The sequence below is a fragment of the Rhipicephalus microplus genome, chromosome 9, assembly GCF_043290135.1.
Source record: "Rhipicephalus microplus isolate Deutch F79 chromosome 9, USDA_Rmic, whole genome shotgun sequence".
In the NCBI taxonomy this organism is placed as follows: Eukaryota; Metazoa; Arthropoda; class Arachnida; order Ixodida; family Ixodidae; genus Rhipicephalus; species Rhipicephalus microplus.
The window spans coordinates 19,276,834-19,301,965 of NC_134708.1; the positions used below are offsets into that span (position 1 = coordinate 19,276,834).

At 46.1% G+C, this 25,132-nt stretch overlaps 1 protein-coding gene across 3 annotated transcripts in view; it reads left to right on the top strand.

Moving 5' to 3' along the window:
- TfAP-2 (transcription factor AP-2) overlaps positions 1–25,132 on the top strand; it is a 315,358-nt gene that overhangs the window by 283,319 nt on the left and 6,907 nt on the right. For all 3 annotated transcript variants that reach the window (XM_075873236.1, XM_075873237.1, XM_037417106.2), the window contains exon 6: positions 19,512–19,653. In XM_075873236.1, the coding sequence (XP_075729351.1) occupies positions 19,512–19,653 (142 nt within the window). The remainder of the gene's footprint in view (positions 1–19,511; positions 19,654–25,132) is intronic.

Here is a 25,132-nt window from a genome sequence, read left to right on the forward strand (position 1 = left end):
GTGTTTTATTTGTATTTCGACCATGCCGACTCGAGGGAATTTCCTTAAACTCGGTATGCCAAGCCTCTGGTCCTCTCAGAGTAACAATGTACCTTATAAGTTGATCGATCAGGAACCACGCAGGCACTTCAATACACGCCATCGAAATCTGTGACGTCACGGTGAAGTCGTGATGCACGCGGATATTTCAGTGTGGCGAACTTTCTTCTGGCGCGTCTTCTCGCTTATGAAGCGCCTCCTTGCGGTAAACGTGGCGTTTTCGGTATTGCGTAAGAGTGATTTACTCATACGAGAAAAGTCGCTTCTATCTTTAGTGTCTTTTAAAAGCCAGCCGCTTAGTAATATAACACTTCCGGGCTGAACCGCCGAAAACCGGCTGCGAATGGCTCCGTCTCGGCTTGTAGCCGGGTCGTACCATTCGGGAAGTTGAGTTCGGCCGACCGGATCTCCCATTTCGCTCGCGCACATATCGAAGAGGATCTACTCGAAATCGCGTGAGAACGAGAGTGCACGAGAATGCATGCATGCATGTCTATACATACAAACTGGCTAACGCGAGCGACCGTCCCACTATCCTCGCCCTCCGAGATCGCAATCTCTAGTGGACGGTGCCGTTATCTTTAATAGACATCCCCGTTGCTGCGGTTGTGTTACTTCCAATACCATCCATCGCGGAGTATGTCTGTGGTCCTGCGCTTTGGTGGCAATATCCGGGTCCCTGTAGTAGACTCAATAAACGGGAGCCTGATTCGACGCGGCACGATTATCGCCGCCATCTTTGTACCCGCCGCAGTTTCCATTTCGACTCTTTCGAAAACTTTAGCGCGCACACACATACACCTGTGCGCACATGCGTACGTACATACATGCATGCATGCATGCATACATACATACATACATACATACATACATACATACATACATACATACATACATACATACATACATACATACATACATACATACATACATACATACATACATACATACATACATACATACATACATACATACATCAGCCTGACTACGTCCACTGCAGGACAAAGGCCTCTCCCATGTTCCGCCAGTCAACTCGGTCCTGTACTTGCTGCTGGCACTTTATACCCGCAAACTTCTTAATCTCATCTGCCCACCTTACTTTCTGTCTCCCCCTAACCCACTTGCCTTCTCTAAAAATCCAGTCAGTTACTCTTAATGACAGACGGTTATCCTGCCCACGCGCTACATGTCCGACCCATGTCCATTTCTTCTTGATTTCAACTATGATATCCTTAACTCCAGTTTGTTCCCTGACCCACTCTGCTCTCTTCATGTCTATTAAGGTTACACCTACCATTTTCCTTTCATGAAGCAGCCTGAAGGAAGACCGAGCCCCTCTTCCCCCCCCCCCTCTTACTCCATACTCTGTGACCTATTCATGACATGGTACCAGCTCAGAGGTTCCGCCTTTATGAACGTGGAGGAACTACACTTGTGCTATTGTTGTTTTGAGCAGTGATGGTGTTCAGATCGTCTGCTTGCTGCGCCAATCGGTGTATCTGTTTCACCATCGAATTTGACTGAATTTCATTGCGACACAATAATTACCCGAGGCGGCTTTTTCTATGTCTAAAAAGCTGCGATAAGTTCTCCGCATGAAGGACTACAATTCTCCCGTTTGACATACCGCTTAACTCACACTAATTAAAGAGACTAATAATATAATTTTTTATTAATTACTGTCTCACGCGTTGCCTTCTCACATCTTCCCGCAGCTTGTAGAAAAAGTAGTTGTTAAGGCGTCGGACAAATATCTCATTTCCCTGATATTTTTATTTTTTTTTTTTTAGAATTTCGGACCCAATTCTCGACGTCCGGTATATTCACCGCAGATGACTAAATATAGAGCCAGACGGACAGTAGCTATCTAGGGTTTCATTCCAATGCTCCCATAACCGTCAAAATAGAAGCTTCGAGATGACCGCGTTGGAGACTAATACGATGCAAGCTGAATTGCCGTCCAAACAAGACGGCGGCTGAGCAAAATGCTGAGGTCTTGTTGATGTATGGTCGCCGGCTCTCAAAAGACGCGGTTTCGCACGCGCTCATTGTAAGCAACACGTTCAATTCTCCAGAGATCTGGACTCAAATAAGGCAAATAAATAACACTTATGTTCGTTTTTCTTAGCTTTCTCTTGTCTACGCGAGGTGGCGTCATGCGACGCAGTTGTCATCCAGGAGTATACGTGGCTCGATGCTTTATACAAGCGGTCAGCCTATAGACTGTCTGCGATGCTGTCCGGAATCGGAACGCAGCCGCTATTGCACGCGTTGACCAGAGAGCACATCGGGGACAAACGTCCGGGTCCCCTAATGGACTTACTAAATTGGAGTTCAATTCGGCGCGGCTCGGTTATCGCCCGCCATATCTGCGTAACCGTTATATGGCTTCCGTTTCGGCTCTTTTGCGAAGGCGTGCACGTATATTCTACTATATGCATGCGGAGCTCGGGCGTTTGTTTTCCGCTTTCCTCGCCGTCGTTGTTTTTGTCGATTGCCACAGCACAGCGTTGTGCGCGTTCGGAATTAACGGTTGGCAACGCAATGGCGGCCGCACGAGTTAGCTAGCGCGCGACACCGACCGGTCATCGATCATCTACGGCCGAAATCGCACTTTTCTCTTAACTCTAGAACGAAGAAAAGGGAGGAGGGGGCTGCTCTAGAGTGAAGCTAAAGGGGAACCTGTATAGAATGAATAAAAAGTTGAGGGGGGGGGGGATCTTTTTAACGAATTGAGCGTCGTACAGAGAGGCTCTATACCGCAACGCCCCATTCCGCAACCACATCGCTACGCAGCTCGCCTGCCTGGCGGGTGCGCCCTATTATTTGTATTTTTCTTCATTACGGCAACTTAGTCGAGTTCAACTCGAACGCCGACGTGCAGCCGTTTGCCTCGCTAAAAAACGTGCACTGTGGGGAAAGCAACCTTGAGTCGCCTGATCGCACAAGAGCACGTCGGCAAGTGGACAGGTTTAAAAAAGATTGTCTGTGTATAGCATCATCTGTCTGTGGATTTTTTTTTAAAACATTTAGGTGTTGTCCTGAAATTGCTGTACGATTAACTTGCTCGCCAGTACCACCCGGACAAGCTCATTTCGATGATAACGGTTTCAATGAAACTGTGGGCTGTTAGAGCTGGCCACAATCAAAACCAGTGCGAGAATACTGGTTCCACACCCAGTTACTGCGACTACACTTTACTGTGGGCAAAATGAATGCCAATTTGTACTTAGGGTTAGGCGGACTTTAAAGTTTAAATAGCGCCAGGAGGTCGGAATTATTTGGGAGCTACCCGCAGTACGCGTCGTGCTCCTTTCGACGCGTAAATATTTAAAATTAAGTTTACATTATTACATGCATATGAGAAAAAAAAAGTCGCAGCTTTGCTGCAAAGGCGAATCAATGAATGCGATAGCAACAAATTGGAAGGTCACGCGCAGAATGGCAAGCAGATCTCAACGTGCCCCGCGTTTCTCACGCACAGATGACGCACGAAACGTACTCGCAGGTACAGATGAACGCGAATAAGCGTCTCAGTTGTTACTTCGCTGTGTCTGAAAAGCGCGTCCTTTTCGCAAACGGAGGCTGTGCAACGATTGCAGTGACCTTTGTGCGCCCCCTAACTACAGCAGAATCGTTCCAAGCCTAACGTCAGTCAAGACGTATGACCCTCCCCTCCGGGATATAAGGGCGGCGCTAGAGATCGTCCACTCACCGCCTCTACGTGGGCCAAAGTACGCTAGAGATTGCGCCATCTTGCTGAGAATGCGAAAAACATGACAGTTTCCCCCTGCCTACCCCCCGAGATGCCCGCCAACAGCGGTAAGTGGTAGGTATAAATAGCTTGCCGTTTGAACTTTGAAGGAGGTACGCCTTGGTGGCTCAGCGGCTATCGCCCCTCATTCACGACACGGTTTCACGTTCGATTCCGCGCGCCGAAGTATTTTTTCCGATTTTTTTTTCTTTCTTGCGTTTTCATATATATAGATACGTATGTATGAACAGTGCATGACATTGACGCCGACGCCGGCGGCCAAATCCAGCCAGAGTGTTCATATAATTTCTATCGCAATGAAATAAACATTTAATATTAGGGAAGATGATCGAGGCAACATACCAGAGGACCGTGTGCTCGATTTTTTTTTTTTTTTTGCACGTTAAAAAACCCCAGGTGATCGAAAATTTCGGAATCTTCCACTGCGGTGTCTCTCACAATCATTTCGTAGTTTGGAAATTGTTTATTTGCCATCTAGTGTCGTTGCACAAAAACAGATAGAGGGATCGCAGAATATAATACAAGACTATACTATAGTCTAGATTTGGCAGGGAGGTAGCATCCTACAATGTCACACAACCGCTGGATGCCCGGCGAAGTTGGTAATCGAACCCAGTACCTCACGAAGGAACTTCGATTCCTCCAGGCACCCACTATCAATGTTGGGTGCGGAGCCAAGCTTTTGTAGCCACCCAGCTACACTAACTGAGCAGTGAATATGTTGTTCAACGTCGTCCCCGTTTACCGCATTCACTCGCACGTTATTACAAATGTCGTCCGCTTGTGTTGCTTCACATAGCCGCTCCGTCGTTATACGGCGATGTACGGGCGCCGTGTCAAGACTTATTCGGGCTTTTTGCTCATGCACCCGACATCTGGCAGATATTCCAAGGGCGGCACGTATAGTCGTTAATCCCACTCCCGTTGTAACGCGTAGTACATCTTCACTAGTACCTTTGAGATATTGTAAATAAATAAATCGTGTCAAGACTTTTTCGGGCTTTTTGTTCATGCACCCAACATCTGGCAGATATTCCAACAGCGGCACGTATAGTCGTTAATCCCACTCTCGTTATAACGCGTAGTACATCTTCACTAGTATACCTTTGAGATATTGTAAATAAATAAACATTGTCGTTAATTCTATGGTCCATTGTACACTAATTAATGTCGTTAATTCCTACCTCGCGTGTGAACAGTCGAGCGGAGTCAATTGCACCTAACTTGTTCTTCTTTACGAGGAAACAACTCGGCACTGTATCGTTACGCGCAACGCCCCGCACCGGCTTAGCACTCTCCACCGTAGCTAATTAATTCCTCCTGCGCTGCACGGTTCTTGCGGGAGGAAGTTGATCGAAACGCGCGCGCTTTAACGCACACGTGCACACGTTCGTAAAAAACTCGACAACCACGCTCCTTCCGCCGTGGAGTATACTCGTGGTAAACGTGTGGTACTACCTTTTTTTTTTCTTCTTTACTTTCGCTTCTCGATTGCGCCATCTATACGCTAGTCACGACGCGCTGCATTGCAACGCATGCTTCGCTTCGCCGTCTAAAGCGGTTCGATCAGAAATTAAACAAGGCGTGGCCCGCTGACAATTCTGAGTGCGCACCGCGGACAGGACCACCAACGCGGAGGCTGGAATTTGAATAAATGTTATGCCTACCTCGTTATGAGTATACTAAGATTTAGAGAAAAAGAAATAAATAAAAGCCCCGTCTTGCTTTCGAGAGAATCCTGTTTTATGTATTTAATGAAGTTGCAGACATTGTTCAAAGAGAAGCCTGAATTTTATGCAGGTTTTTATTAACAGACCTTTTTTTTTTTCCTTATCGGCAAGGCTAACACAAATCTACGCATGCTCTGCGAATGTTAATTGTTTAATTATGCAGAACGCTCCTACCAACACTGCCCAGCGGTTTGAAATATACTATGACTATGGTTTAGTCTCTTTCTGTCTTAAATGCGGAGGGGTTAATCTATAAGAAGCAAGTAATCCTACCTCTTTTTGCAGAATTGTATTTTCGAATAATTATATATACAGGGTGTCCCACATAACTTGAGCCAAGAATTTGAAAATGAAAGACACTTCAGTGGGGAATTCAACCGAACTCGTACTTCTCGCACTAGACCGTAGGTACTGGGGCTATTTTTCATTTCTCCCCATACTGACTAAAAATAATTCTTAATCTATTTATGGGCTGGAAACTCAAAATATGAACACTGAGATGTAGAGCACTTTCGGAAACCACCGACTGAATTGTTTTCTGCACGATGTGTCTCACGCTGTTATTTTTTTTCCGCGTTGTAAAGAAAATCTATAGCAGTACAATAGCAGTGTGTGCTCCCCGAGTGTGCTCGTGATTGTGTGTACCTTCTCATCTTTGTGCAACCTCTTTTCTCCCCTTTATCCCTTCCCCAGTGCAGGGTAGCAAACCGGATGTGCGTCTGGTTAACCTCCCTGCCTTTCCTTGTATCTTTATCTCTCTCTCACGGTCCATCACACGGCTTCTTTTCACGTGTTGAGGGCTTTCTCTACAACGTGGAAAAAGTAACAGTGTGAGACGTATCGTACAGGAAACAATTTAAGGTTAAGGTTAAGGATGTTGTAGGTAGCTGGCGGATCTAGCTGGAAACAGTTTAGTCTGTGGATTCTGAAAGTGTTCTAGATCTCAGTGCTTACATTTTGGGTTTCCAGCTCATAATTTAAAAAAAAAATAGGTAACTAAGAAATATTAAGTAATTAGTATGGGGAGAAGTACAAAAAATAGCCTGAGTACCTACAGGCAAGTGCGAGTAGTGTGCGTTTGGTTCGATTCGCCTCCTAAGTGCCTTTCATTTTCAAATTCATGGCTCAAGTTATGTGGGACACCCTTATATATATATATATATATATATATATATATATATATATATATATATATATATATATATATATATATTGAGAGGAATATTTCAATGGGCCAATTTATCCTGAGGGCATGGGCTATAATACAACAGAAGCGTTGTCAACGATGATACTTATATTTATTCCCTAACAGTTACAGGAGGGGGTCATCTTTTCGCCAGAGAATGAGAGAATCGGTCATCAGAGGATGTCAAGACGAAACAGCCAATGAAACCCAAACCGAGATATGTTGGGATGCATTAACGTAGTTTTGCATTACGAATTTCCAGAATTGGTTGGGGACACTGTCTTCATATATGTATGACTGTGGCTATCGACAACGCTCGCGCATCAGTGTACTTGCGATTGAGGCGCAAGATATAGTCATACAGACGTTTCGGAAGGTGGCCTCGCCGTCACTATTGTCACTGAATCATTCCGACGGGGCGTTGCCTTTTCTTTCAGCGTGCTGTTCAATTAAGAGGTTAAAACGGAGCTCTCCGCGTGATCTTCTCTATTATACTTGGGAAGGGAGGCGGCGGTCGTTCCGTACTCAGGCGCACGCACTAACAACAGATTTCGTCCAGTTAGCGATGAACGATAGTTACTGGTTGGATAGAAAAGAAAGTAGCCCGAGAATCAAAAGCAGAAAGAAGCGGAGACCCGATCGCCTGGCCGCGTCTGGCCTGTGCAGCCTGTTACGTTTCGCCCCTTGGCGAGTAGATTGCCCGATTAAAAGAGGGTGCTCGATTAAACGGTGAAAAAGAAAGAAAGAACGAAGGCAAGGGCCAGAAGGGTGTGCCGACATCCGTTCAATCCACTCTCAGTTGGGAGAAGGTAGCAGCAACAGTTGCAGCTGGTGGGCAAGAGAGTTAGCTCGGGCTTTGTTCTTGCTTTGTTCGGGCTTTGTTCTTGCTTGATTGCTTTGTTCGTTCCAGGGTGTGTTGAAAAAGCAGCTCGTGCGAGACATACTATACCCACGCACACACGCGCACGCACTACGCCTTTTTCTGCTCACGTCGATGGTTTCGGGCGTATGCGGTAGCAGTGGCAATGGCTGTGCGTATAATTGCATTTGAGGACAGTCCTCCCTTGTGGTGACAGCACGCTTGCATGTTTGTGATTCACAAAAGAAAGTATTTGTCTGTGTAAGTTGACTTGCGTCGTACGTCGTTCTGGTCTCTCTTTCTCTCTCGTCACTGTATTCTGAACGCGTAACGCTTTATTTTTCCGCGAATATCGAGCATTTAGGGCAGTTCGCCTAACGGTGATCCCCATCAGTGAAGAAAAGAAAAAGAAAAGAAAAACTAAGTCATGACAGAACATGCGCTGCGGGGTGGTTTGCAGCGTTTCACTGGTTCCGCAGCATCGATTATGGGTTGATCGAAGTGAATGTTCCTGCATCTGTCGTTCAAGGCATGACCTACCCTCGCATGCTATATACTTGCTTCAATGACACTAGTATGAAGCATTTTCTTTTTCAAGTTCGCTGATTAGGATTAAACACGAGTTTTGTGCAGTGAAGGTCGATGTAATAAAACATCGAGAGCTTTAGGGGGAGGGTGGTACGTGTATTTTTTAGTAAAGTAGCTTGGTGTTGGGGGGGGGGGGGGGCAAGCTGTATGTCTTCATGCCTAGTCGCGCCGCCTAGAACTGACGTAATCACGGCACGAAAACACGCAAAAGCAGGGTGAAGCGCATTATCCCACGTATACTAAATCTAAGAGACAGGAAAGCCAAGGAAAATATAGGTAATGTTCCTTGTGGTAACTGTGATGTAAACGTGCATAAAGTAAATTGGATGAAAAGATAGGTGTCCGCAGCCAGGGACCAGTGAACCTGCAACCTTAGAATTGCGTATTTTATGCTCTGCCAACTGTGTTACGCCAGTGGTCATCCCCCCTCCCCTCTGCTATAGGGGGTACATCATCATCATCATAATTTTGACTACGCCCACTGCCGTTTAAAGGCCTTTCCCGTGATCTTCCAATCACCCCAATCTTATACTTTCTGCAGCAACGTTATACCTGCGAACTTTTTAATCTAACTTGGTCTCCCCTTCGTGCGTTTGCCTTCTCTGGGAATCCAGTCAGTTACCCTTAACGACCAGCGGTTATTCTGCCTACGCGCTACGTTGCTGGCCCATGTCCATTTCTTCTTGATTTTAACCACGGTATCCTTAAGCCCCAGTTTGTTTCTCTCACCCACTCTGCCACTTTACGGGGTACATATGTGCATTTAAACGTGTGAGTGTTAGCGCCACCAGTAGCCATGACGGCGAGTGTGGATAGATACTCTTTTTTTTTCTGCCTGCTGGCCTCACATTGTGAGGGTTCTTTCTGGTCATTACTGGTCAGCCGGGAGCTGACCAGTAATGCCTTGTACACTACATGAAGGTAATATACCTGCTATTGGCGCTAACATGGTAGATGGGCGTGTGTATTACTTTAGCAGCGTTCCAATTGCTCAGAAAGGAAATGGCGCAGATACTCGCGCTGCCATGGTCGAATGTACGGGTTCGATTCCTTTGCGCGGTGGCTGAATTCGTTCATATTTAGACTGGCATCATGGTTGAAAATGCTCCCAATGCATACGCCTATGCGTATACGTTCACTCGACGCTGCAGCATTTCTCACTGCACTGCACAGCGTGTGGCAGGGACATGTGGCTTGCGTGCACAAGATGGATGCCAAGAGACGCCATTCTTTTCGAGCATGTCTAACGATATAAATGGAAGCGACGACACCAGATCCTTTCAGCGAGGAAGAGCAGGAGGAGGAGGAGGAGGAGGAGGAGGAGGAGGAGGAGGAGGAAGGGAAGAAATGAAAGGCAGGGAGGTCAACCAGACGCACGTCCGGTTTGCTACCCTGCACTTGGGGAAGGGGTGAGGGGATTAAAGGAGAAGACAGAGAGAGAAGTGAAGGGCAACGTGTGTGTAGATGTGACCTTGTCCATTGCACGCTTATAAGCGGTCGCGTAGTCCGGTCGTCTTTAGAAAACTTAGCAATGCCCGCGTCGCTTTGCTGGCCAGCGACGCGTAGAGCCATGAGCCAAGTATCTTCTCTTCGGAGAAAGGTCTACTGTCTAGTGTCTCCAACGTTTCGCGTAGCAAGTTGCGTTCGCTCGCAAAACGTTCACATGAACACAGTAGATGTTCTATTGTCTCGTCAGTGTCGCACGATTCACATCGGGAGCTATCCGCCATTCCTATGCGAAAGGAGTACGCCTTTGTAAAAGCTACTCCTAACCACAGGCGGCACAGTAAAGTTGCATCCCGGCGGGAGAGGTCCGAGGCCTTACCGGATATGGCCGGGACCTCGTACGTCACGCTTGTATACGTGGCGTGCGGTAATCTTGAAGATTGAGGTAACTGCGGCGTCGTACAGTTTAGCAGCGAGCCGTTGTTATACAGTGCATTGTAATGCGATGACTTTCCGCTAGAGTGCGCAGTAGTGTAGTCACCCTTTCGCGCTTTTTTTGACGTAGGTGGCGTGGCACGAGTTGTAATTCATTGCAAAGCCAGCCATGAGTAAACACCGAGAGGTAGATACAAGATAAGGAAGGAAGCATTTTACGATAATGCGAGGGGAAGTGCTTTACTGTTTGGTTCGGAGCCAAGTTGCCTTAAATGGCGTAGTTCTTAAGCGAGGTGCAGTAAAAATAATAATTGACAGCTCGTGCTGTGGGAAGGAAGTACAGAAGGCAGGGAGGGCAACCAGAAATGCTCCAGTTAACTGTCCTACGTCAGTGTATTAGTTACATCGGAACAGAAAATGAATAAGAAAATGGGAATAGAACGTGATTATAAAGATGAGAGTGAGAGAGGAGGGGAAGGGGGCAGAAGATTAAAAGGAAAAGAAAAAAAGTCCGCTAATCTTCTTGCGTTGCTGCAAATGTCATCGAAAGACGATAGTATTCTGCCGGACAAGCAGCCATTTATATATTACCTTGCCTCAGGCAGCGCCTCCTACATAATGAATCGACTACATCTGGCTGGCATTGATAAAATAGAAGAGGCGATGGATAGGTGGATGTACGGATAGATGGACAGACGGACGCACGGATGGACGGATGGACAACATAAATGACTCCTTTTTTTGTACCCTCGTCAATTTTCTTCGTCGATAGTATGCTTTTTTTGTATTTCAATATTCATGTACCAACTAGCCCAACGAAAAGTTTTATCAAACTACATTTCTTCCTTTTCTTCCTAGATGTTGCATTCAGATAGATAGCTAATACATTAGGCTCAATTCAAGTGTAGCATTGGGCTTCCAGAACGTTCGCCCGAATTAGGGTGACGCTCGTAGCATTAACCTATATAGCCATACGTCCTAATGAATGTGTCCTGTGCGCGGTATCTGTGTATTCTATCAGGGGCGTGGCCAAAATTTTCTTTTTGGGGGAGGGAGAGGAGGTTCAATAATACTTTCATACTTTATATAGTTCGTGCGTGCGCTTGTGGGCGTGTATATGTGCTCAAGTAAAATGAAAAATTTCGGGAGGGGTTCTTGACCTCCCCCTCTGGCAGAAATAGTGTTATTTATTTATTTTTACATACTGCGGTCCAGTTGCTGGGCTATCTCGGGTGTGAGTTCAAATGCAAAAAAATGGAACAGCGTAGTTAAAGGTTCAATTCAATCATCGTGATCTATAACCTTATTTGAAAAACAAAAACAAAACAAGTTATGCGAACGGAATTATACAGAAAACGGCAACAAAGTTATCAAACCATAGTTTTTTTAGTCTTATCTCACCGTTTCACATTATAATGCGTTTTAACAGCAGCCGAAACAGGCGGTGATTCGGAGCCAACATTGGTTGTAATAAAAAATTTAAAAAGACTGACAGATCTTTTCTCTGACGCATCTCTGCCACACTGAAAAATCGTGGCATGATCGTGGCATCACTTTCGCCGAAACTTGGCAACGGTTGGCTAATGTAGCTGTGGTTCTTACCGCTGCCAAGACTGTTTGGAAACGAGCCACTATGTCCTCGCATTCGAAGCGACCCGTCTCATATTTTCTCTCTCGTTTCGCCCGTCATCGTTGGCGTGTAGCTCGAGCACATACGGGGAGTACCGCAATTATCGCAACTAGTCACAAGAACAACAAGAACTGCAATTAGTCATTGCCAGGAATGGACATCCTAGGTGCTGAGTCATCGACAGATGAACCGAGAACTATAGAAATCTTCAACTGGTTTCGCGAGTGCTTACTCGGGAGTCCTATTTCAAACCGCTTATTATGTGGTCGATCGCCAGAAATGATTTTATTTCATTTTATTTCCTTAAAGACCCACGAGGTGGAATTACATAAGGAATGGGTAATTACAAAGACGAAACATAGAAGCCGAAGATTTAACATAGAAAGCACTTATTGATATTTTCTATGAACGATGATGGACAGGGAATGGTTGCAATTACACTGGAAAGGCCGTTCCAGTCTGGCGCTGTACGTGGAAAAAACAAGGCAGAAAAAGTAGAAGTCCGGGAACGTGGCCGAGCAACTTGAAGCAAATGGCTCGTGCGGTAAGATATGCGTGTTGCGGGAACGATATAAGGTGGTGCATGCAAGGAACTATGAAAAATTTTGTGGAACAATGACAGGCTGGCAATACGACGGCGAAGTTCTAGATCTGGTAAACCAGGCCTGAAGATGAACGTGCACGCCAAAATCGGGCTAAAAGTGCTAGTACACTGTAAGCAAAAACTATCCGAGTTTGGGGTTTTTGCGGCTCATGACCTCTGAAAACTCTCTTGCGTTTAAAATTACTACCTCGTGTAGGAGTAAAAGATGGTACATGACATAGTTTTACCACCACCTCTCAGGCAAGTAGTAAAAGGATGTCAAAATCCAGTTTTACCACTTAGGGAGTTTTCAGTCACGTGGTTTTTAACCTGCGTTTCAGAGTTTATTGCCACGTGACTGCAAGGTGCAGCTGCTTCGGTGGCTTTTGCCCCATTGTGACGCTCTCCTGAAGGTACGCGAGGACCACAGTTTTTTTTTTTTTTGGCATCGCCGTGCCTCGGGACTGAAATCGAGTCAACGCACTTTCACTGGAACTGGGGGCAGCATAAGCACAACAAGCGTGAACAGCATTCTGTGAACGAAAAAGAAAAAAAGACGGGGGGGGGGGGTCTCAAAATAAGAAAAAAAAAAAAGAAAACCTGCTCAGGAAACTTGTCTTGCATATTTTCGCAAATTGTTGGCTTTTGCTCGGCGGTGGTGCCTTGGAGACAGACGGTGCAAGAAGCTGGGTATCTGTGTGTCTTGTTGGGCTGATTGATCTCACGTGTTTCCTACATCGTCAAACGACCGTGCGCTTCCGAACGCCTCCGAACCTGCACGTCGCGGATATCTCGCTTCCGAGCCGAATCGCGAATATCTGCCAGTGGTAACAAAATCAATCTGGTGTCATCGTCCGTGCTTGCCTACTGGAGAAGCAATAACCAAAATGTTTCACTTTGTCGTCGGCACTGAGCCGCGGCCGCCAGTGACCAGTGGGAGTGTGTCGCCGGGGCAGGTGAAAGAAGCATCGCATATGTTTTGTTCCACAGTAGGCGATGTCTGCATGAGTAAAGTGCTGCCCGACTTGCCCACCTCATGCTCCAACTGCTCTCAAACATGTAGCGCAAAGCCTATACGAGGCAGACGGGACCAACAAACGGCTGCCGGTGAGCACGAAGAAAACCCGGACGGTGGTATTTACACCGCCCCGTCCCCGTAAGATAGTGGCCACGTGTTCATTTGTGTCTGGAACGACGACGAAATTCGCACAGGATATGTGTTCTGTGATCGCCAGCTGTGTTTCATCGGATAGCCGTGCTCCTCAAAAAGGCCTAGTGCGCCGTCGGTAAGAAGCTTGTGTGCAGGCGTGCACCGCTCCTCTACGCCCGTTGTGATGAATACGTGCTGCTACTGTGTTTGTGCACCGTCACTCAATGAAAATCATTGAGCTACCATAGTTTGTGCGTACTTAGGTATATTTTATGGACTTGTGCATCAGCAGTGCTAACACGCGTGGGGCCATGAGCCCGGTGTGCCAAGTAATTATTGGATACTCAAAAAGGTGAGATCGGGTAGGTATAAAATAAAAGGTCGGTGTGACATTTAGTGTCCTGCAGCCCACCTGAAGCTTACGCTTGCACCTTTAAGCGTTGTTGTTAATCGATGAAAAAAAAAGAGCTCTCCTACCGGTACTACTTGGCCGGTCAAAAAGTCGTGCCTATATATATACCGGACTGTCAAAGTGTAGTGGAGCAACGCGTGCAGTCTGTTCTAGTGGTGTATTATTCTGAATTTGTTGTGTGTGCGTGTTTGTCTGTATGTGAATCTATGTGTCACCAATTCTGCCGTTCAATAAATTCAATCAGTTCTGCTATTCAATAAATTTGTCGTCTCTGGGCGAATGCACCCGTCAATTTTAATTTTTTACCACCAGAAATAACTCCCAGTAATAGCCTCAAAAACCTTGTGAAGGTAGTAAAAATTTACTCCCTCTATACTCGCTGAAAACCTCACTGGGGTAAATATTTACTACTCTCCCTACGTTCAAAAACTCAGTTAGCACGAGAGTAAATTTTTACCTCGGTAGTAGGTGGTAAAAAAAACCCAGGAAAGGTAGTGCGCTAGAGGACAAATGGTTTACCCAGTTTTTGAGGTTATTTTAGGTCATTTTCGTTTAGTGTGTACAGAGAAAACCGTATGATATCCTTGGGTGTGTTTTACCGTGCATATGACTTAATACCGTGACACCTTCGGCAAAAAGGCATTTTCACGAACCAAGACGGGGTGTGTGTGGGGTGGGGGGTGCCAGTCATGTAAGTACCCTCAATTACTGCTCAAAAAAAGGGTACTAGTCATCCAAAAATCAAATTTCATGAGTATTGGTAAACAGTTACCACACAATAGCGGGTACACACCTATAGCGTATAGTAGTAACACACTAAGGGGACTGAGCTCTTGTCCTGCATAGACATACACTGACAAACATCGTCCATAGTCATAGTATATTTCAAACCGCTGGGCAGTGTTGGTGGGAGCGTTCTGCATAATTAAACAATAAACATTCGCAGAACATGCGTAGAATTGTGTTAGCTTTGCCGATAAGAAGAAAAGGTCTGTTAATAAAAACCTGCATAAAATTCAGGCTTTTCATATTTTAGTTAGCGTGTTCCAATTATATAAGCTGACACTTCTGTCGTATGCGTCACAGGTCTTTTGATAACACATAACACCACCAGCTCCTGAAGGCTGTTCTGTGTGAAACATTAACGCTTACGTAAAAGAAAAGGTGATTTGAGTAAGCAGAGCAGCCTTGCGGCCCCATTTTTGCGAATTCTGGTAAGACAAACGGGCGTTTTGGTTGCGTCAAACCACTTTAAGGGTACAAAGAAAATAAAATTGCACCAGCGGAAGCAAGAACGAAACAACGCGTTTCGGTAAACCTGACTTACTCGTTTTTTTATTTGTTTGTAAAAGTCTAATTATAAACATAACTAAAGTGCCTCAGACAGGTTGGCTGACGTTTCGATAGGTGTATTTGCCAATGGAGCTTTGTCATTGTTGGTGTGGTCATTTTAAATGGTTAGCCGCTGACGTCACTTCACGTATTAGTCAATAATCGCTTTAGTCACTAACCAAGGCTTATTCGACAACCAAGCCGCTGTAGTTCCGGAGCACGCGACACTCAGAATTTCGGCATCCGTTTGGATCCATGCAGCTTGGAGTCGCTTTGTCGCAAGACGAAGTTTAGCGAATATTCAGCAGTTTCGATTCACCACCTCGAGCGCGTTTTGGGTTTATCAATTCAAATCGGCTCGCGAAGTTAACGATTCGTTCTTTTATCCGAAACAAACGTTGAAACAAAACAATAAACACAGCCACAAGTGCGTTTGGAGCCACAAGCACCGTCACTACTCATTCAAGCCGCGTGCTACCCAAAATTCTGCAAATTGGGTGGATGGATGGATTGATTGATATGGTTGTACCCTATAGAACGGGCGGTGGCTAACGCCACCAAGCCGTAATACTTAGTGAACCAAACACTAGATTTATTTTTTTCCCTTTAATTAGTGAAGTTGAGGACTGGTACTTTGCGTGCCTTGACTTTAGCTCCCAATCAGATAACCTCCTTTTAGTTAATTCTACCCGCTTAGAGTCTATTTTGCCCTCCCTGTCCCTAAACCTTAGTGCATTGAAAAACTCTGCGCCATCATCCTGAACTTAGGGTGAAGCCCTTTACAGAAAATTATCAAGTGTTCGGCAGTTTCCTCCTCCTCTCCACACGCACTGCACGCCGTGTCTACCCCTTCGTATTCGGCCCGATATGTCTAGGTTTGCAATACTCGCGTCCTCCCGTCCTTACCAGCGAAAATCGCAGTGCGAAACTTCCCTCTAGTAAGTATTGTCAGAAACTCCACGCGGAAAATAGCCTGTAGACAATGAAGATATGCGCCGTCAAAACCGTTAACACGCACGCGCTCTGCTGTTTGTCTACCTGTTTGTCTACGCAGACCTTACGTTTCGTCACACTCTCTCCCACGCCTGTCTATTCCTCACACCAGGAGGCTTCTTCTCAACGCAGCCTCCAAGGTTCGCGTCGTAATAAGCGAAGTTCCGGGCTCGCACCCATGCAAGGCCGCGGCGTCCAAGCTCGACCTTGTAATCTCGCGGGCACAGCGAAAAACTGACTGCGCCGTAACAAAAACAAAAACAAACAGTAGCGTTGTATTGTGGGGGTGAACCTCGAAACACGTCTCGAAACAGGCGAAGTACGATCTCACCACGAGGCGAACGTCACTCTGCCGGTGATGCGAGGAATGTTAAAAGATGGTCTTCGCGCGTGCTGTGGCCGATCGGCTGACTCGTTGTCTCGCCAGCGTTTTGCTTATTCGTTTACTTTTTCTTCTTCCCGCCGTTGTTGTCGGCGGCCTTGGGAAAAGCTTATGTCCGAGACCCCCCCCCCTCCCCCCTCCGTTTTTTTTTTTTTTGTGTACGCCTGCTCAAACGGGGACGCTGTCGCTCAATGTATGCAGCAGCGGCACAGGCGTCTCCCATGTGGCTGGCTGGATGCGTTGCCTTCGCACGGATGCATGCGCCAGCGCCACCTTTTCGGGAATCATTTTGCTTCATTTTTCTTTTTTTTTTTCGGGGCGCAGCTCCTTATGGCGTCACCCGTTCGTCCCGTTATCGCAGTAACCACCGCTCGCTGATTCTCCAATCGGGCCATAGATGGCGCTCCTTGCACTATGGAACGAATACATATACGCAGAGGAATGCAAAATCGTTCCACACTATTGAGGGATCTTTCCAACGAAGACATCAAAAGGTTCGTTCGTCTCCCGTTATCTTTTGTAACCACCGGTGGCACATACCCGAGAGAGCGGGTATGTGCCACAAGAGATAGACTTTTAGGGGCGAAGCTCCTTAAGCCGTGCGTCGTGCGTCCTCGGTGTATGTATTAGGTAGCCACCTCTCGTTGAGTTCTTGGAATGTACGCTAAATCGTTTAGTTCTAAAATGTCCGCTAGATGGCGATTCTTGTATTTAATCAATATATGATGAAACGATGCGAGATGGTAGTACTTGGAACGTTCACTAGACGGATGAACATACAGACAGACGGATGGACGCACGGACGGATGCTTCGCCCCACTCATAATAATTCAGTCCGTGGATGTGCTGAGATTTTTTTTTGCTCGACATCGAATATTTGCTCGTTCAGACAACGAATCGAAACTTTGTTTTCTCCTTTGTTCGCACTGACTCCGAACGGATGCTTCCGGATGCGAGAATTTGCTTTTTTTTTTTTAATGCAGTTTCTGATAGTGTTTGGCGGAGGGGAATTCACGGTCTGCTCTGTCGTCTGCATGTATACCGACTCTTCTGCCACCACTGGTCCCTTTCTTTCTTGTTTTTTTTTCTCCTTTTTCTTAAGGCAACTTTCTTCAATGACCTTATGCAGGATGTAAGATGACGTAATCAGTATGTCCCATACAGCCAAATTCGTGACGCCACAGTGACCACAAGCTGACGTCATATCACATGACATCATCGCTTGCTCTCGAAGGCGGGTCGATTCCAGTGGCTCCAAAGCTTTTGGGGGAGATCAATACAGTCTGCTAGGAAAATGTTTAAAACAAATGTTCGACGATTTAGCCTATGATGTACTATACTATGGGTGAGCAACAAACTGCCCCAGTTTCGATGCAGAAATTAAGTGTTTAAAATAAGTGTTAAACAATTTAGAGTACACGAAGCCGTCCCTGGTGACATCTAGATGGTATTGTGTGTTAAGAAAAAAAAAATGTCTAACGATTTCGAGTACTTCGTTGTTTAGAACAACCGTTTTCTACGATTTGAGTACGATATGCTCTATTATGGGAGAACACAACGGCGTCCCAGCTCGATCATCATTGTGGTGTGTTTTAAAAAATGTTTAACGATGTTGAGTACTCCGTACTCAACTATGGGAGAGCACTGAGCCGTCCCGACTGGGGGGGGGGGGGGGGGGTTGTTTAAAAAAAGTGGGTAACGATTTAGAGCACTTGATGCTCCACTATGGGAGAGCTTAAAGCCGTCCCCAAGTAACCGTGGCTCTAGCAATGAAGAATTGTTACCTATGGGAAAACTCACATTTTTAGGCAAATGCACGCAGTGACTTAGCCGGGTGCGTTGAATCATGAATTGTGGTCTTTCATTTCGCTCTAGTTAAGAGTCCTTTATTTTGTTCTAGTTAAGCTTTTTGCTGTGTCATATGCCTTAAGTGACGGGTGGTTCAGTGTCAGTGCTTTGACGGTGTCGTGGCCTTTAGTTTTTTTTAACCATATGCTTGCTATGTACGCTCTGTAGACGGTTTTCTGTACAGGTGTTTTTCACCTGCGCATCGAATGTACATGGCGTTCGGGTGGATTAAAGCCGTACGGACATCCTGAAAGGTGGTTTTCGCACTTCTAGCGGGTCTTGAGTGTACGCACGAAATACTGTGCGACTCTCTGTCGTTGTTTCTGTTCATCCGGTGCGAATTGAATAACGTCGTCGGGGCCATCTTATTTTTCGCATCATACACGACTGCTATGCTAGGCAGTATATAGTCAGATTCCGCTGTACCTTGCTCGAAAGGCTGTTACAGCAGCTCTTTCTGATTGACTCAGAATGTCGCCTTGTTACAATATTTTACGATGTCGATAAGAACAGCTATACTAACCAACGTCGAGCATCCACAGCTGATCACTTAACTTTACGCGGAATCGTTTTATCTGCTCACACAGAAGCAGAATTCAAGTCGGTGTACATTACATAGGTGGGAGTAATATGAGGAGCATGATAACATTATGCTGTGCTTATTGACTCTTTGTACCTTACACTGAAAAATCAAAACATGTTTATGCCATGTTTTATTATTCATAAAAAAATTGTCCGTAACAGCAACTTGACACTGGCTCAACTATGAATGTTAACGATCTGCTTTGAAATATAAAACTAGTTTGTCCCTCGGAATGCCAGCAAGCCGAGCTTTTTAGTGGGAATTCTTTATAAAAGTTGTAGGCGTGCAAATAAATACGCACACAAGAGAGAAATCAGGATGACAGAGTTGTTAGTCAGCGATGTGTTCTGTTTGCCTGATTTCCCTTTTGCGTCCTCGATTTATAAACGCTTTGCGTCTATTGCCTCGTTTTTTTTTTTTTTTTTTGCAGACAAGCTTTCATTTAGGCCTATACTCTCTCACTCAATCAATGCATTCGAGCACAGTCGTGCTTATAGTTTCGGAATCAACGATCGTGGTGTTCTCTGTGCTGCTTTCCAGGCGAAGCCATCCACTTAGCCAGGGATTTCGGTTACGTGTGCGAGACCGAGTTCCCTTCCAGACAGGTGGCGGAGTACCTCTGTAGAAATCACGCCGAACCAACCGACCTCTACCGCAGAAAAGAAGTGCTGCTTGCCACCAAGTGAGTATACTTCCCGCTTCTGATTTTTTTAAAACGATCAATTTCTCCGAGGAATTCTCCCGCGCTCAGATAGTGTGTAGCTGGCTGGGTGTGGCCCGTTTTCGACTTAACTCAAATACCGTACTTATTAAGGAAAACCACAAAAGTCAGTACGACAAAAGGGGACGCACTGCGAACTTTTCTCTTTCTTTTTTCGATGTTGCTTAAAGTATGTAAAACCATGCAACAAGCCTGACCGCTCGCTCTTTTCAAATTACCGGATTTGCTCGCGTGCTAGCTGCACCACCTTATTTAGCCTATCCGTGCTTATAGGAGCACCGCTGCCTTTATTCAAGCTAACTTCACTAATAAAGCTGTCCACCCATTCCATTTCTTTTCTTCGTTTTCATTTGCCAAACATCCTTATACTGTGACGCTTCCATCGGGCAATGCCAAATTGAACAAGTGCCAACTGACAACGTACACGTGCTCGTGACGAAGCCTCTTAAGTATGCAAATGCCGCTACTGTCATCTCTGCTTCACTTACCTTCGTCAGCTTACATTCGTCTATATCGCTTCTTTGCCAGCCAATCAAACGCTTTCCGTTCTATGTCGTAAAAAGTGGATCGTGTGTCTCTTTTCACTTAGGAAAGTTCTTCCGATGTATACCCTGTCCACGCTATATGTTTTGCTTGCGATGAGGCCGTTTTAAGTGACATAGCGTCTCATTATTGTGACATCTGGTGCGTATGTCTTCGTCTACGTTAGGCAAGTGTAAAAATTTACTCTCTTATACAACGGAAATAGGGAAAACAAATGAAACAGAAAAGGAATTTTAAAAAAGCCGTTTACGACAGGCACAAATCGTAACAGAACATGCGATATGCCGAGCCTTACGTAGGCGCCACACTCCCCCCCCCCCCCTTTTTTTTTATGCCATCGCAAAACACAATTATGGGCAACACAACGGTGCTGGAAATTTCTCGATATATCATTTTAGATTTACGCGCTCGAGTTCTTCGACAGCCTTACAAGTTGGGTTGAGTGGTCCGTCTGGTAGCTGAAACAGGGCCGTAAGTCAATGACACAAGACTTCTGGCAATGGGGGGAAAAAAAGGCAGAACACAGAGCACCGGTACTGAAGTACTGCTTCATTCCCCAGCACACCTATATGGGGCAGGTCAACAAACTTGACTCTTATTTTTTTCTTCCTTCGTCTGTCTGAGCGTCCCCTAACGAGTATATTAGGCGACAAGCTGCTACGCAGGGGCACTTCCACAAGGGCGTTGCCTTATCGGTCCTCTCATTACATGTCACTTCGGTGATGAGCACTACCGCGTTGTAGCTTCCAAATTATACGGTGGTCGACAAAAGATTGCGATTCTCTCCGCATAAGGCCGCGCGCCCCTACACGCCGTGTTTAGGCTGAAACTCCGAAGCTTACACTTAGGCATATCGCAGAAATATTCATGCGTCGACCTTCCTCAACTCGTTTTTAACGTTGCACGTGCTCATCGTTCCCTTCTCCCTCTCTCGAACTAATGGCGTAACACGACGTCCCCCTTTAGAGCGGTGACCTTTCGGAAGCCCACTAATTGCTGCCATCGTGGCTTGGCTCGGCTTCTTTCTAACATCACGCGCGAGCCCTTGCGACGTCTAGCGTATATCTTATATACACACGCGCGCGCGCACTTCCCCCTCTACCTCGGCTGCTGCTGGATAGTCAAGTCGCAGCCGGCCAGAAATGCGGCCAAACCAACGTTTCGGCACCCGTAATAACTTGCCCCTGATTGTAATTCAGAGGCGCTCGTGGTATTTATTGCAATTACTGGTCCCCCCGAGGAGAGACTGCGCGCGACATTTAGGCGGCTAGACTTCGGCTTGGCTTTGGCATGGCCATTTTAACGCAGCCGGAGCAGCGTCGCGCTGCCAACCAATCGCAGCGTTCGGTTTTCAAATGGCTGTCTCTCCTCTCACATACCTCTCCTCTCATCTGGAAAGCCGACGCCGGCATCGACAGCAACGCGCGAGGGGAAAGGTACGGAGCGTGCGGGGTCGGAGACTACCGCCACCTAGTAGCCGATCGCGAAAACATCGGCGGCGCGCCTCCTCCGAGTTGGTGCCGAAAATGAACGGAGAAGCAAAGGAAACTGATGGATGTGAATAATAACGGCGGGCGCGGCGCACAACCCTGTCATTAGCTCCGCTTAGCGATTCTTCTTTCCTCTTTCCTCATTGGTGGAGGTGATTACGTCGCGTAGGGGGCAAAAATTTCTTTGGATTAGTTTCTTTTATTTTGCTTTCGCGCGTCGCGAGTTTTTTTGTTATCTTACGATTCTGTGTACCCCTATGCTCTTACGAACCCCCCAACTCCACCCCCCACGCTCACTGTAGTTGTCACCGTACATTCTCTTCTTGTTGTGCCCTGGGTTGAGGCAGTCGTAATCGAAACCTGGGACGTTGTTAACCGAAATTGTTGCCTTTGCGCGGTACATATCGCCACAGGTCTTGGCGGATTCTTCAGTGGCGGAACTGGTTTTTCTTTTTCTCGCTCCGGTGCGTCTGGTTTTCTACGAACGGCGCTGGTGTGCTTCCCTGCTGCGATATTATTGTTTCGGCGTTATTGAAGCTGCCGCTCGCGTCGATGATTGGTCCCCCCCGCCCACCTCAAGCTCGGGGAAAACAAACGGGTGAGACTTCAAATTTCTCCGCATACACCTGTGCCTACGCGTGTGCTTAATGCCTCGTTCGCGTGTCTTACTGTTATGCGCCTCGTATTGTGGCCAGGTAGGTATCGCGTCCCCGCCGTTTTCCCCGCTCCTGTCGAGAACGATGTACTCTGGAGAGGCCCATTCGAGCGTCTCGAAGGGGTACCGACACCAATTTTCGAAGCTAGGTTTTACTCCTTCGTGAAAGTCTTCTATGTAAAGAAACACTCCGGGAAAATGTGAAGCTCGGAAGGTACTGATAAGATGTTTTAATTTGACGTAAGGGTCATTTTTGTTTTGTACGGGGCACATACTGACGTCGACACTAGTGTGACGACAGACGACAGGCTACGGTATCGTATCCATTCGGTGACTCAGCGCATTGGTTGCGATGAGTTCAGGTATCAAAACATACAAAATAACCGCTCGTTCGTCGCCAACGGAACCACGCATTGGTTACCACAGATATAATAAAGCATAATATTGGCGAAAAGGAAAAAAAAAAGAAAGTTCAAACAGAGAGAAACGTGATCTTAAGAACTCTTACACATACGAAACAAGGCCTTGAGAGTCTATGCAACAATGTGAGAAATTCTTTACAAGTTGGGACCATAGGCACACGTATACTACCAAATGTGAAAGGGGAAAAAACTGACTTGAGAATGACAAAAAATTGTGCGTAAAAAAGAACTACAGCTACAAGTTCAATAACAGCCTATGTAGTATATAGTCAGGCAGGAAAAAAAAAAACGCAATGATACATTTGTGTAATTTCCCTCAGGTGAAAGTTGAGAAGTTGCTAATGGAATCGGAAATCCTGCTAAGATACATTTATTTGCATATTTACATAGTTCCTGCAACAATGCAGTGGCATTACTGCAGGGGGGTGTACATACAAAGTCAATATAGTTGACTCGTCAAAAGGAAGCAGAAATTAGAGATTACAAAAAAACTTTGCCAGACCAGTGTCATCTGTTCACGGCTTGGCTTGCTAGCCGCCTTAATACTGCGAAAAGGTAGTGGCTTGCCTCACTGACCAGTGATTAATCGAATTGTGGTTGATTGAAACGCGGAGATTCTCGCGAATGTACCCTGTACTTAAGTTGATAAGTCATAGTTTGTCCCCGACGCAAGCGTCCCCTTGCCGTAGCGAATGCGCACGACTTGTGCATCGCCTGCAGGTTCAATTAAAACTAAGTGCACATATCTTAGGTCTGTAATTACTTCCAGATTGCAGTTAGTAACTTATATTGCTTTATGTAACCTTGCGTGATGTTTTAAGTGCATCATACGTATAATCGCGTGAAAAAGGCAGCAAAACCAAACAATGCCGAAAAAAAAAGTGGGCACAGATGTCATCGACGCTATATGTGCATTATTTGCGAGGTACACGCCACATATAACACCGCAATACCACGGTGCAATATACGCACACGCGCACACAGGTTTCAAGAATGTGCGAAGAACCACCGCCTTTCTGAAGCAGGTTTGACTTCTTGTGCTTTTAAGCCACGATCGGCAAGCAAAAGCAAATAATGCGACAGTAAAATCTGCACCAACGAGCATAGACACGAAGAGACGAGACAAGCGAGGACACAGGCACCTGTATTTATATTCGTCGTCTTCTTACGCGATTCTTGAATAGCGATATCTTGACTTTGATATAATGCACGACCGTTGCAACTAGCCCAACAGGTTTCTAAATGAACAGCAGTTGTACCAGTGGATCCACGTTCAAGATACTCACGGGTTCCCGTGCACTCGCCTAAGATGACTAGCAGGCGAAAGCCGTCTTGTTCTTTGTCTTCGCTGTCGATGTAGTCATCCACCCCTGGCTAGTTTTTTTGTTTTTCTTTTGCAGCGAGAGCTGTTTTAAGTTGTCCACCACCGCTGGTGTCCGTAACCACTATATATCGCACGAAATAAGAAAAAGAAACTTTAAGAAAATTAAGCACACAACGGGATTCGAATCCGGGTCCCCTGCGTGCCAACCCAGAATTTTACTGCAAACTTGCCTTCTAGGCATGCGGGCTTGATGTCGGGAAAAGAGTCGCGTTAGTATGAGTAATCAAGCGTTTTACAACCGCAAAGGAACAACCAGGCGACACACTATGCGAATTGCGAAACGAGTTGGTCGTCCAATGCTCCGACTCATTACAAAAGCTTGTTATTGGTCTCCATTTAACTGCGGCGCAAACCCCCTTAAGGCATAATTCTTCATCATCGTCAGCCACTGCTTAAAAATTGCGCAAGATTCCTTGAAAGTGTGTAGTGGATACTATGCACGCTTTTTCTTAGAATGACGAGGGATAGCACAGTGAATTCCGGCTTGTTGCGCAAAAGTTATTTATGGCGTATTGGGTGCCCTGCAAGTGTGCTTGTATTGTATATAGTTACCTAAAACTATCTTAAAAAGGCTCTAGAAATACCGCTGTTCCAGCATTTGCTGTGACTGTCCTGCGCGTTCCGCGCATACCTGGCGGTTTTCGAACTTACCGTGATTTTGCACTGACTCCAAGATTGGGGACATTGCAAGTTCTGCACCTCACCTATAGTTTCGTCCTGACTTCGTGATCGGTCCACTCATGACCGAAAGACGATGTCGCGTGATGACTTCATAATGTTACGTCACGTTATTTGTAGCAACGTAGAAGTTCAGGGGAAGCTGGAATCTTGAAGCGATCGGAAAGCCGACGTTTTGGACAAGCGGACTTCTTCGGGGCGGCAGCTGCAATGTTCGACAGTTTCGCCAAGCTGCAATATAGTTACAGCCTCGAAGGAAAGTCTGCTT